This window comes from Ovis aries, chromosome 2 (assembly GCF_016772045.2).
Source record: "Ovis aries strain OAR_USU_Benz2616 breed Rambouillet chromosome 2, ARS-UI_Ramb_v3.0, whole genome shotgun sequence".
In the NCBI taxonomy this organism is placed as follows: Eukaryota; Metazoa; Chordata; class Mammalia; order Artiodactyla; family Bovidae; genus Ovis; species Ovis aries.
This window is the reverse complement of record NC_056055.1, coordinates 211,715,181-211,729,313: the sequence shown is the minus strand read 5'-3', so window position 1 is coordinate 211,729,313 and position 14,133 is coordinate 211,715,181. Positions and strand designations below refer to the sequence as shown.

General features: G+C 36.7%; 2 protein-coding genes across 12 annotated transcripts in view; one reads left to right on the top strand and one right to left on the bottom strand.

Annotated features, from left to right (window-relative positions):
* The window catches only part of KANSL1L (KAT8 regulatory NSL complex subunit 1 like), a 141,143-nt gene that overhangs the window by 118,259 nt on the left and 8,751 nt on the right, over positions 1 to 14,133 (top strand). For all 11 annotated transcript variants that reach the window (XM_027965146.3, XM_027965148.3, XM_027965147.3 and 8 more), the window contains exons 9-14: positions 6,623 to 6,751; positions 8,028 to 8,146; positions 9,117 to 9,241; positions 10,706 to 10,760; positions 11,910 to 12,022; positions 12,968 to 13,136. In XM_027965146.3, coding sequence (XP_027820947.1) covers positions 6,623 to 6,751; positions 8,028 to 8,146; positions 9,117 to 9,241; positions 10,706 to 10,760; positions 11,910 to 12,022; positions 12,968 to 13,136 — 710 coding nt within the window. The remainder of the gene's footprint in view (positions 1 to 6,622; positions 6,752 to 8,027; positions 8,147 to 9,116; positions 9,242 to 10,705; positions 10,761 to 11,909; positions 12,023 to 12,967; positions 13,137 to 14,133) is intronic.
* Positions 10,876 to 14,133, bottom strand: part of RPE (ribulose-5-phosphate-3-epimerase) — a 28,247-nt gene continuing 24,989 nt past the window's right edge. The window contains exon 6 of the mRNA XM_012145021.5: positions 10,876 to 11,939. Within this exon, the coding sequence (XP_012000411.1) occupies positions 11,859 to 11,939 (81 nt within the window). The 3' untranslated portion in view covers positions 10,876 to 11,858. The remainder of the gene's footprint in view (positions 11,940 to 14,133) is intronic.

Below are 14,133 nucleotides of genomic sequence, written 5' to 3'. Positions count from 1 at the left end.
TAAAATAACGAGATCTTTTTGTCATATAGCACCTTAAAACAAATTTAAGGTGGATGAACAGTAAAATACATTCCAGATAGATTAAAGAGGTAACTATTAAAGGTGGTATCTTAAAAGAATTAGAAGAAAAACTAGATGTATTCAATGATAATGAAAATGCTAATTAATCAAAAGGGTGGGGATATATGTATACCTATGACTGATTCATGTTGAGGTTTGACAGAAAACAGCAAAATTCTGTAAAGCAATTGTCCTTCAATTTAAAGATAAGTAAATTTAGAAAAAGTGTAGCTAACATGTACTGGGTATCTGTGGCAGACACTGTGCTAGATGTTTCTCCTTTTTCCAATTACACTAATAATATCAGACATTATAATCATCAGTCTGGCAAAAGTGTAGCAAAAATAGTACCCTCAAACATTTCAGGTACAATTAATTGATACAAGCCTTTTGGGAAGTACTGTGAAATGCATTTGTTATAGCCTTGGCGCTAGTGGTAAAGAACCCACCTGAGAGACACTGGTTCGATCCCTGAGGTGGGAAGATCTCCTGAAATGCATTATAAGGCCTTTAAATAATTAATTTCTTTAAATCTCATTAAAACTTCTGTACTTGTTCACAATAAACGTTTACTAAACTTTATTCTGACCTGATAAATCCATTTCCAAGAACCCAGTCTAATGCTAAATATGAAACCACCTTTATTCACAGATATACTTAACATTATTTGTGGTAATGAAAAATTAAAAACAACTTGGAGAACAATAGTAATATGGTTATCTGTCTAACCCAGTGGAACATAACATTTTTAAAAACATTGTAAAAGTTTATCTAAGGATATAAACATTTATCCAAGAATGGTGAGTGATCTAAAAGGACAAAAGTTTTACTTCTATGTATGATACAACTGGGACTTTCCAGGGAGCTCCAGTGGTAAAGAATCTACCTGCCAATGAAAGAGACACAGTTTCAACCCCTGATCCGGGAAGGGGCCCTCAAGAAGGAAATGGCAACCCACTCCACTGTTGCCTGGGAAACCCCATAGACAGAGGAGCCTGGCGGTCTACAGTCCATGGGGTCACAAAGAATTGGACATGACTTGATTTAGGGACTGAACAAAAACAAGTGATACAATTATATCTATGTAAAAATATTTATACTTGCATCAGCCAGATGCAGCCTGTAGGCCTCTTAAGAGATCCTAATTAACAACTCAGCTGTATACACACACAGACACACACACACACAGTTTCTCAGACAAGAAATTTGAACATGGACTTACTGTTGCATATTAATAAATTATTGTTAGATGTAATAATGCATGTGGTTACATAAACACAGTTTATCTATTAGTTTATTCGATTCAAGCTGATATATATGTAGGCAATATTTGGAATGTGTTTTTAAATACTCCAGCAAAAAACAACAGGTGGGAGACAGAGAAAACAAGTTGGTTGTTCAACACTCTTGATGCTGAATCATAGGAACAGGGGAGTTCATTATTCCGGGGAGTTCATTATTTCATTTATGTTTCTTGAAATTTTTCCTCTGTAAAAAGTTAAAGAAATGAAAGCACTAAGAACAAGGAATTGCCTGTGCAAAAGAAATACAGGAAAGTACTCTTGCCTGGAAAATCCCATGGATGGAGGAGCCTGGTAGGCTGCAGTCCATGGGGTCGCTAGGAGTCGGACACGACTGACCGACTTCACTTTCACTTTTCACTTTCATGCATTGGAGAAGGAAATGGCAACCCACTCCATTGTTCTTGCCTGGAGAATCCCAGGGACGGGGGAGCCTGGTGGGCTGCCGTCTGTGGGGTCACAGAGTCAGACACGACTGAAGTAACTTAGCAGTAGCATAGCTTATGTTTAGATATTTTTCATGATACAATTGTGCTTCTTGGAATTTATCCTAGACTAACAATTTTTTAATTAAAAAATGTGTGCAAGATGATTATTCTAAGAATGTCCATAATACAAATAAAATTATGATGATTATAAGTAGTTCCAACAGCTAGGGAATAGTTAAATGCTACTGTTTCTAATCAGAGGAATGTTAGGTGACCATCTGAAAAAGTAACAGTGAGTTATCAGGTTAAAAAAAAGTTATACATACATCCAAATTAAAATGTTACATTTGAAATGTGAATATGAAATTTATATATATGACTGAAAGTGAATTTGCAAAAACAAAGTTATTCTATTTCTTCTGCAATTATGTTTCTTCTAATGTTACTCTAATTTATCTGACTTTAAAAAAATGGAGCAGTGTAAATGTTAGGCACAAAATTAATACTGATGTATCAATAATATAATGACCTGTTAGTAATGGAAAATTAAAAGCTAGGAGTGGAAAACATTTGAATTGAATGCTACTTTTTTTTTCACTTTATTAATTTAATTGGAGGATAACTTTACAGTATTGTGATGGTTCTTGCCATACACTGACATGAATCAGCCACAGGTACACACGTGTCCCCCCCATCTTGAACCCTCCCTCTCCTCTCTCCCTATCCCATCCCTCTGGTTGTCCCAGAGCACTGGCTTTGAGTATTCTGCTTCCTGCATCAAACTTGCACTGTAACTTAGGCAAATCAGTACTTTTTTGTGTACCAATCTCTCCTTTACTGGGCTTCCCTTGTGGCTCAGCTGATAAAGAATTCACCTGCAATGTGGGAGACCTGGGTTCAGTCTCTTGGTTAGGAAGATCCACTGGAGAAGGGAAAAGCTACCCACTCAGTATTCTGGCCTGGAGAATTCCATGGACTGTATAGTCCATGGGGTCACAAAGAGTCGGACAAATGAGCAACTTTCACTCTCCTTTTCTACTTTCCCCATTCCCTCCCCCTCTCAACCCAAATTTCATCCTGTATCTGTCTTAAATAGCTGGTCACTAGTTTTTCTTTTCTGTAGAACTGACTAAAACTAGAACCCAGTATTTACTGACCACCTTCTCTGTGCCAAGTAGACTAGTAAGTGCTGAAAAATCAAAGGTGAATCATGGGAAGTTAAATTATGTGATAGAAGCAGACACATAAATGACTATTAAATGATATTATGGGTACCACCATGATAAAAATATTCTAAAAGAGAGGATGAGTGTGTAAACTGCCTAGTGGACAGCAGAGGAAGAGAGGTTAAGGGTGATGGGGAAAAGGCAAAAGGGAACTCCAGTAAGATGGTGATGCCAAGTGTAGCTTTAGGTAATACTTAACTGGAATCTAGAGGAAAAGTCAAGTGTTCCAAATCAGTTTCTCAAGTTTTAAAGTGCAGATTACTTTGGGGCTATTGTTAGAATGCAGGTTCTAATTCAGTAAGCATGGAATGGGGTCTGAGATTCTAACAAGGTCCCAGGTGGTTCAGATGCTGTTGGCCCATTATATGTAAGATTTTCAAATGGAAACAATTGCATACCTTGTCATAGCCTGTTATTCTTGCGGGATAAATTGACGGTAAATAGATGGTTTTGTGCTTTGCCTCAGATCTTGGATTTATCCTATACTGTGCATTAGAGTTAGCAATTTGACAACTACTCATTTCAGCTAACAACAAAGTAGAGAAAAGACAAAAAATTGAAGAATTGAGTAGTTGCTAGTGGTGAGAAAATACCAAAGCCAACTTAAGGGCTACACTCATCAAAATATTCAGTCATGAAAAACTAGACACTGGAACTCTTTCAGATATGAGGAAATAGAAACCTGTCAACTGAATACAGCATAAGGATTTTCTGTAAACATTACAGGACTAACTGGTGAACTTTGAGTAAGGTCTACAGTTAGCTAACAGCACTAATTCTTGGTTTTGATGGTTGTGTGGCTATGTAAGAGAATGCCCTTAAACACTGGCATATCTAGAATAGAGAAGCATCGTGTCAACTTAATCTCATTGAAAGCCAGTGTGGTAAAACGTTAATATTTAGGGCATCAGAATTTAAATGGCACTTGTTGTTACTGCAGGTTTTCTCTAAGTCTGAAATTATGTCAAAATAAAAAGTTTAAAGTGCAGAAAGAGGAACAACCCACACAGGTCAGAACCCTAAGGCTCAGCCTTCTTTACCTATGCTTACCTCATATCTAAACCCCACTATCAGTGATCTTACGCTTCAAACCTGCTCCTCTGTATTTCTACCAGTTTAGTCCAAATTAATGATCGCTTATCTATACTGCTGAAATAGCCTAATCAATTATTTTCCCCAAATCCCTGTAGAAAGTTATATTTTAAAAAGTAAATCTAATTACATGCCTGGCATGTAACTGGCTCTCTATAAGTGAAAGGGAGGAAGGGAAGACGGAATATGAGAGATACTGGGTCAAAATATATTTTAGGATGGAGTTCAGAAAATCTGGGTAAGCAAGCTGAAAGGCTGGGGTTACTACAATGAGCATAGGTAAAGAGAATGTGTGTTACACTCTGAATTGCCATATATTTCCTACTATTTCAAGAGTCCATTATAACATTACAAATTACCAAAGAGTGAGAAAAGTGTAATGAAACTTTTCAGTAAAATTAAAAGGATCACTTAAGTAAAGGTTAAGCTTGATTCGGAAAGTCTGATGTGCTTTTACGAGACAAGGTGAGTGGCGAATTCCTTTAGAAGAAATGGGTTGAATTTACCTGGATTTTTCTTGAAAATACTCTGGAAAACAAGACTGGTGGACACTATTGGAACACCAATACATGCCAGGTGTTTTAAAACCCAACTCACAATTTTAGATACACCCTTGTAGAAATGAATTTTAGAATTATGCCTACTATCTTATACTATTTAACATATTTCTCTGCATTATTTTTCTCAGGTAGAAATCTCTGAGGGAGTAGGTTTAGTTTTCCATGAGTGCTTTAAGCCACCATTTTTCTCCTGCATTTGCTTTTATGTCAGTCTGATTCTCATTCCTTTATGATAATTTCCCCCTTCTCTGGTAACTCTTAGGATGTCTTCATACTGATGTTTGGTCATCCCCCCGCCCCCACCCTGGCCCCCCGCCATTTGCTTTGATGCTCAAGTTACTGAAACCTTAGGGTTACTATTGTGTAAAAAATTTTGGTTATTGCTTCTTCCAATATTGCCTCTCATTCACTCTATTCTTTCCTTTTTTTACCCTCTTTTGGTTTGTCCTCTTCTAGAAATTTTTTTCCTGTTTCCATCACTCTGTTCCTTTGAGTTTTAGAATTACTCTTCCAGTTCAATGATCGTGATTTTTAGTTACATCCATTCTGTTATTCAGGCCAGTGAGCAGTGATTTTGTTCCTCAATTATCCTTTCTGTTTCTGAGATCTCTTTGGAGAGGCCTTTTGCCTTTCTCTTGGCAATATTATTTTGAAGACTTATAAATTTGTATTCTGTGAACCCATTACATAGTTCTTGAGAAAACTTTCACATTTGTTGTTAGTACTTCTTGTTGGAGTCGTGTTTTCATCTCTGAAGTTCGTGTTGACTAAGATAGTTTTGCCACTGCTTGAGATCCTCTTCATGGAAGAGGAAGAAATTTACACTCAATATTGTTTTCAGAGGCAGTTATGGATGGGCAGGACATGTTTTCAAAGTGGGGCACCTGGGTGCTGCCTCATCTATCCACCCATCCATTTCTCTGCTGAAGCTTCAAGGATGCTGGCTGTGATAGTATGTGTAGTCATTTTACAGGTAATTCTGCTACAGATGACTGTTTCTTTCCTCCACATTCAGAGCTCCTTAATGATCAGACTTTTACTCTCTTATGCTTTTGCAGTTTGCTCTTCAAATTTCTTAAGGTATTAGGCTTTCAGAGCTTGTTCAGAAATTGTTCTACTTAAAAGTTTCATTTTTTAACATGCTAATGTGGATGTAAATGTGTAGATCTGTGCATCTATGTGTAAAAGTTTTGTCTATCATTTTTAGGGTGCTTTGCCATCATGGAATCTTAGTCCCTGTCACTGTTGACAGACCATCCATACTATTTTTTCCAGTGTTAGAATTTGTCACTTAAGCCAACCTTTCCACATCTCCAAACATTTCAAAAAAAGAAGCCAATCTGGTTATTAATCCAGCATTGCAAATATAGGGTTCAGAAAGAAAACAGTAATGATGAAACTAACATTTATTGCATACTGAGGTCAGAAATCCTTCTAGTGACCACTACAGGAATTAACTCACTTAATCCCCATAATCCCACAATAGCTATTATCCCTATTTTACAGTTCAGGCAGCTGGTACACAGAGATATTAAATGACTTTAAAGTTTTAAAAATCCATTGCTTTAAAAATGGCAGTAGGCACTGTCAAGAGATTGATGAAATCTGGTTATTGCTCCCAAGAGATCCCAGTCTCTTATGATTCTATAATCTTACTTAGTCCTGAATTATTCCCAGATTTAAGGGTGAGCATAAACTAAAAGTTTATAACTTAGAAGACAGAACAGATCACCTTTCCTCTTCAAATGAGAAACTATAGGAATTGGGGCACTTCATTAAGATGTTTTTAATAAATCTTACTCTGTTATTTTCAGCTTAGGGGTATTTCTTCATGTTATATATGTCATTTTGAACTGGTATGTCAATATTCTGCATTGTTATAAAGTAAAAGCAAGTTAACATGTTCACCATACTTGTGTTAAGGAACTAAAATTTCATTTTTCTTTCCATTTTAGTACGTAATACTTCTCTGAATCAATGGAGAAATGGATATTCCTCTATATGCAAGCCTCACATAAAGTCAGAATCTTCTGTGCAGCTATTACAGGGAAGAAAGAAAAGACACTTGAGTGAAACAGCAATAGGTAAGTTCAAATGAGGACATGAGCACTAGTAGTAAAAACTGAAAATAATAAAATTCTGATCTCCAAAAGCCCTGCCTCATGAAGTAATAACCCAGAAGTCACTAATTACACAAAACATCCATGGTGCCATGAACATCAAACAGCAAATTCATGTAGTCAATTCAGAATTATGTGGACTGGGATTCCATCCACTTTATGGAAATTAAGAATTTCCTTCCTATGTTTACTAACCGGAGTTATTTTCTACCGTCCTCCTGGATAGGACTTCAGTCTCTAGCACTGTGCTCTGGACTCAGAACGTCTTAGTACAAGGTTGCCCTTTAGAGATTACCATACCTGGTTCCTTTTGTGGAGATGCTGATTCGCTGAAGCTTCTTCAGAATTTTGATAAATTGGATGAGATGCATCTAAGTAACTCAACCTAGTTGAATTGCCCTTAGGACCTTACAGTGCCAAGATGATACCTTTGAAACGAGAACTCTGCTAGTAACACAAAACTTAACTGGGATAATGTGTATTAAATAACAAATAATCTGTATACTCTCTTGGATCTTATTCATTGTTCTAGAGGCTCTAACATTATATAAATTAGTGAAGTATGCCCTAGGTGCAGTATGCCAGTATACCCAATAAATTAGAAATTATTTATACCCAAGATGTACTGAGCTATATTATACATGGTGGATTTAACATTAATACAAAAACAACACAGGTAAAATGCTATACTACAAAGTAACTAGACAGCTCTGTATACAACAACCATTTTTAATGCATGGACACTGATTTGAAGAAGCTGGGCTTCCCTGGTGGCTTCGACAGTAAAGCATCTGCCTGCAATGTGGGAGACCTGGGTTCGATCCCAGGGTTGGCAAGATCCCCTGGAGAAGGAAATGGCAACCCACCCCAGTACCCTTGCCTGGAAAATCCTGTGGATGGAGGAGCCTGGTAGGCTACAGTCCATGGGGTCGCAGAGAGTCAGACACAACTGAGCGACTTCACTTTCACTTTTCAAGAGTTACAGAAAGCAGGAACATAGTAAAGGGAGGTGAGGTTAAAGGAATGATAGACTGGGTATAAACTGTCAGGACCCCAGAAACGGCAAGTGTGACCGAGATTTCTATAAAATTTCCTTCGTTTTGTTTTTTGATACATGAATTTAAAAAAATAAAATCAATAAACAGATCAAGACTCACATTACCAAACTAGGAAAACAGAAAGTCTAATACTTACCAGTTACATTTAATGTATGACACTCTCAATGGTCTTTCCATGGCAGGAGAAAGAACTAGATTTGAAGAATTTGCTTTTCAGCGCACAGAACCAGGATCCCAAAGCAGTTTTACTGCAGTTACTAATGTCAATGTTATATCAAGAACCCAGAATTCATCATCACAAGTAGGTTTTTGTACAGTGAACTTTCAAGTTGCTTTTAAGCTCACACATCTGGTGGGCGGTGGGGAGGACCTAAACAGGGTATTTTGTTAATAGCTTTATTTACTAGTACATAATTAGCATATTTAGAATTATCTTACTAAGAAGCAATATATTGATTAAATTTTATTAGGGACCTAATTGTTCATTAATTCTTGATTATGGGGGTTTTTTGTTAAAAACTCATGAGGCTAAAAAAAAAAAAAACTCATGAGGCTACATAAGAATCCAGCACTTGTGTTATTCTTACATTGTTTTGTGTTTTGTTATCTGGTCAGGAGTAGAGGTCAAAATATGGGAGGATTTAGAAAAACAGCATGATGCTCAGGGCCTAGGAACACATAAATGAAGACTGTAAAACTAATCTTTATTAAATGGCTCACCGAACATTTTACTTCATAGTTCTTCCTAATAAAAATGAGTTGGTTACAAGATTTCACTGTCACTTAGGGTGCTTTATAGTACTCTTAGGCTTCCCTGGTGGCTCAGATGGTAAAGCGTCTGCCTGCAATAAGGGAGACCCAGGTTCGGTTCTTGGGTCAGGAAGATCCCCTGGAGAAGGAAATGGCAATCCACTCCAGCAGTCTTGCCTGGAAAATCCCATGGACAGAGGAGCCTGATAGACTACATTCCATGGGGTCGCAAAGAGTCAGACATGACTGAGCGACTTCAATTTCACTTTCTGCTAAGAGTTTTGTACTTTAAGGGATTCATATTTTTAATGGTTTTAAAAACAGACTTGAATGTGTGCACACACAAATGTACTGTTTCATAGAAGTTATGTATACTTGTTTTTCTTAACATCTTATGGTCAGATTTTATAATATATTTATAAAACTTAGAGGCACTCCGTATTTTCTTTATATACTCATAAAAGGAGTATCATCATACATAACCAAAACTGTTGTCAAACTACTGTAATCCTGTCTTGCAGAACACAGCGCGACGAAGACTGCGAAGTGAGAGCTCTTATGATATAGATAATATTGTGATCCCCATGTCGTTAGTGGCCCCAGCTAAATTAGAGAAGCTCCAATATAAGGAAATACTTACTCCAAGGTATGTATACTTACATCCTTTAATTTCCCTTCCTTGAATAACTTTCAGTGAAGTTAAAATTTTTATTTAACGTAAAGAAAATGCTGCTTTCTGCCTTTCCCCCATTTATATGGTTACATGGAGGGAAGACAGTGAAAGAAACGTTTACATTACTCATGCTGAGAAATGATGCCGTATAGTAACACAGCTTTATTTCTCAGGTTTTATTAAGAAAGGGAAATTCTTAAGATTTTCTTACTTTAGTACTTTTGAGTATTTTTTCATTCAACATTTAGCCTTCTATTGTGTACATGGCACTAAAAGGTACTTTAGGGATATAAATAATTCCAATAACAATCTTTGCTCTTTAAAATGGAGATTTGCACAAAGAGTTCAAAGAAAGCAACTACCTTTGCAGAGGGTATTCACACTGTAAGAGGACAGCTCCTATGACAACAAAAGATTCTAATGTATCTTCAGGTCCGTAATACACAGGTCAAATAGCAAGAAGAGTGGGAAGACCTGGGAGTGTATTAGGAAAAGGAGGTGGGGCAGAAGGAGAAAGTGTGTGTTCACACAGGGAGACCATAACTCAGGCACAGGAACAATTATGCAAGGCTAAGCCAGAGACTAGTTTTGTTTAGGGTGATAAACGAAATGAAGGCTTAAAAACAAATTGGAACCAGGTTGTGGATGTCCTCTAATGCCATACACAGATCTGTCTCCTGCTGGCAGCCAACTTAGTCAAATTTCTTAGCAATGATGAAAGCACTTTTAAGATTATAAATCTGGCACCAAGTAGATATAGAAAAGGATGGAAACAAGACAGCTGATGACAACTGCAGTTATTCCTACCCATCTCTATTCTAGCTAATTTGATCCTTTTTTTCATAGCTGCTTTGAGCCAGTGAGAGAACTCCTAATACTCTAGAAAGTATTATGAGAATTCCTACAGAGAATCTGTTGATATATTGTATATTAAGTAAAAAACAATACTTGGTGGTTACAACAGTCTACAGCAACAGTGTCTTTCCAGTTTCCATTGATAGGCTGGAGCTTGCTGGTTGACCTGGTTGTTGTATGTACAAGTCCTGTGATGTGAGGCCATGATGGGAGTCTTCACACAAGCAAACTGGCAAATGCTACAGATCACAGCTTTTTCCCTTTTTACTTTCTTAGCCAGTTTATCAGCATACCACTAACTTATTTCAAAATTAGTACATTCTTAGGTATAAAATGCAACTATGTAGAAGAAACTGTTTATTGTAAGGCCCAAAGTTAAGCCTCATCTTCTCCTTGTCCTCTTCTCATGGTACAAATATTTTGTCTCTTTTAAAAAATGAAGTACTAAAATACTACAACCAGTTGAATTATGGAAATCCCAAAGAAAGAAAACACTACTATATTGGTTGTGCTTATAGAATAAAATTGCTACATTTAGATAGATTAAGAAAAGCTATTTGAAATTGGTTCTGTCTTCAACAGCTGGAGGATGGTTGTTCTTCAGCCTTTGGATGAATATGATTTAGGTGAAGAAGAGGTAAGTTACCTTTCACTTATGGGATAATTGCATATAATATATTATGAAGCCTACTTAATTCTTTTTCATGTGCTTAATTTGGTATTTGATGAACTAAATGGAACTATAAGCCCTCTAAAATACACTGATTTTTTTATTTTCAAAACTTATGAAAAGTTCCTCACTAAAGGTATTAATTTGATTAAGAAAGTGTTTTTTACAAATTTTCCTACAGAGACAACATGCATAAAGAATAAACAAAAGCAAAAATAAAACATACCATTTCCATACATGAGTTGTTGAAATACTGAACTTATTGAGTACCGGTATTCATTTCCACTATTAGTCATATTTTTCTGCATGAGATTTAGTCTTGTATGGGAGTCTAGGGAAGTTCTCAATCAATACTGAGTTCTATAGTGAAATACTCATAGGAAATACAATAGCCTCACATCATTTTCAGATCAGGCTGTGTCACCAAATGAAAACCTGTTATTTTTTCCAGATTTTTGGAACCACAGGAAAGGGACTATGGACCTGGAAGGGTAAAACTTACACTAAGACAAGAAAAATTATAGAGAAAAATACTGTACAGCCAAACTAATTCCAAAGTGACAGTCTGAAGAGGCAGTATTACATAAAAGACATTCTCTTACAGTCTTTCTGTGCCAACTGATCTCATTTTTCATCTACCAAAATTTGCTTTTTAATGCCTTCCCCTCTTTTAATGCACCCTAGTTCAGAATGATCCTAGCCAGAAACACCACAAAGCTTTAGAAATCCATTAAACTAGTTCCCAAATCTGTTTTACCTTCTTTGATATTACCGTGTTCCATCAACAGTATACTCCGTAAGAAGCAATACAAAGGTCTGAATGAATAAAGCATGAAGGGTATTTCATGTAAATGTAAAAAACCATTGTGACCCTATGTGTATTCAAGGTACCTATTAAGTACTCTAGGTAAGTCTTCAAACACGACCCAATGGCGAAAAAGTTCCAAACTCCCTCTTCTTAGGAATCTGAATCTCCTCTCATAACATGTGTTCTCATGAAATAGACTGCATCTATTGTTGTTTTCTTCCTATTGTTCTCTTTATGAGGAACTGTGACACCTGTTCTCATTTCAAAATGTTTCTGACAAAAGCAAAACTTTTCATTTCTAACTCCAGATAGAAAATCTCTCTGACGAAGTCTTCTCCCTAAGACACAAAAAGTATGAAGAGAAGGAGCAAGCCAGATGGTCACTATGGGAACAAAGCAAGTGGCATAGAAGAAACAGCAGGCAGGTGTTGAACTATATTCAGGCTACTTACCTGAGTTTTGTGTCTTACTCCACTCTATTTCTCATGCTAATTGTCAGCATCAGTAATAGATTTAAGTGAGCAAATAATGTGAAAATTCTCCATAAAAAGGTCATTTCAGTGTACTATAATGGTGGACCTAACACTAGTGATTACACTCTTGAGTAATCTGTTAACACAACTACTTCAAAAATATTTTTCTTGAAATGAACCAAAAAAAGACCCTTAAAAACCTATCTAGGGTAAAAAGCAAATAGCCTGAAATACTTTGAACATGACTTTGAAGGAAGGGGGAATAAATCCTAAAAACATAGCTAATGTATTTGAGAGAAACCCTGGTATTTTATATTTAATTGGACTATTTTTTGATATAGTCAAAACTCAAAACATAAGATCATATTGAAACTTAGTAGTCACTGTAGTGTGGGGGTCTCTCATTTTGTTCACACTTTACAAACATTTCTGTTTAAGTCAAGATACTCAGATTTGTTGTAGATCCTTATTCTAAGAGTTATCCTAACATACCTGAGATTCTATTCTCAACTTTCTCTACATTACAGAGATACAGTTTTCCAGAAGTACAGAGGAAAATGTGAATCGAGTTCTTCATGGATGACATTACAATAATCATAGATACTCTGGGAACTCGGACTGTAAGAGTCAAGTTAACTATCTTTTCCTGTTTTCTGGAAAACAAACAAAAAATACCCCCAAACAAAATTACTTATAATCATTTGGCAAAAGATTCCCTGAAGTGCCTTTTAAATAAAAGCCTTTGAGATGTGAGGATAACATGGGGAAAATCAGCAGATGAATTTTTTAAAATCTTTTGGGCAAAACTGTTTAAAGAAAAGTTACCAAGTTAAATGGACTTATGAACTACACTTTAGGTTGTTTATAAAATGTTTTCTTGATTTTCTTGCTAGAGCTTACACTAAAAACGTTGAAGGACAAGACCTACTTTTGAAAGACTGCCCTTACGATTTCAGTGGTGGGCAGCACTGCGCAGTGGGGAGTCCTGCTGAGCCTCCTTCAGAGAGCCAGGCTCCCAGTGCACACGGCTCACCTTCACTGAGTCAGACTCAAGAGACCAAGGTGAGAGTATTCTATGTAACTGTTAAAACTTCCTTAATTGACTTTCAAAAAGTTGTTTATAGAATTGCTTGCTGCTGACAAAGGATTCATCATTACGTAACACATTCAGTCCAACAGTCCAGTACAGAATGCTGGGTGTAGGAACCAGAGGATCCATATTCCAGCATTCAAGTTCCATCACTAACTACAGATACTTCCCCCTTTTATGTAACACAGCGTATATGTGTGTGCTCAGTCACGTCTTCTCTTAGCGACCCCATGGACTATCGCCCCACCAGGCTGCTCTGTCCATGAGATTCTCCAGGCAAGAATACTGGAGTGGGTTGCCATTCCCTTCTGTAGGGGATCTTCCCTACCCAGGGATCGAACCTGTGTCTCCTGCGTTGCAGCCAGATTCTTTACTGCTTGAGTCATCAGGGAAGCCCTTTTATGTAACATGCCAAAACCTAATTCCACCTATTCACTTATGTGTTAGAAACAGGGAATTCTATCAGAGTTTCATTACAAACCTAACTGGATTAAATAGAATGTTACCTGGCACATAGAAATGTTAGTTATTTCTCTTCCCCTTAGAAAAGATTTTGTCTCCCCATTTGTCCAGTTTTAACCTCAATAGGAGTGCTTTCTACACTGCATCTATAAAGTTCTTGTACTGTTTAGTAGTATTGGAAAATAATATTTAGAATCAAGAGAGTAGAGATAATAGAAGTTAAGAGGCAAGTCATAGAAAGCTCAGAGAAAGAAGAGTTAATAGGTGTCTATAATAATGATGGGATGAAAATGGAGATACTGAATTAGACGACCCAAACACATTTAAGGGAATTTCCCCAACATGCGCCTAGGCTTTAAATGAAGACCACTACTCCCTAATAGCACCATTTCCCTCTTCTTGGAAGAGGCAAAGTGAAAAAATAATTCCCAAAGTTCCCTATTAAATCCTCAGTATATCCCACTTTAAGTTGCTAGATACTTAGGACCAAATAAGAATTTGTACTGA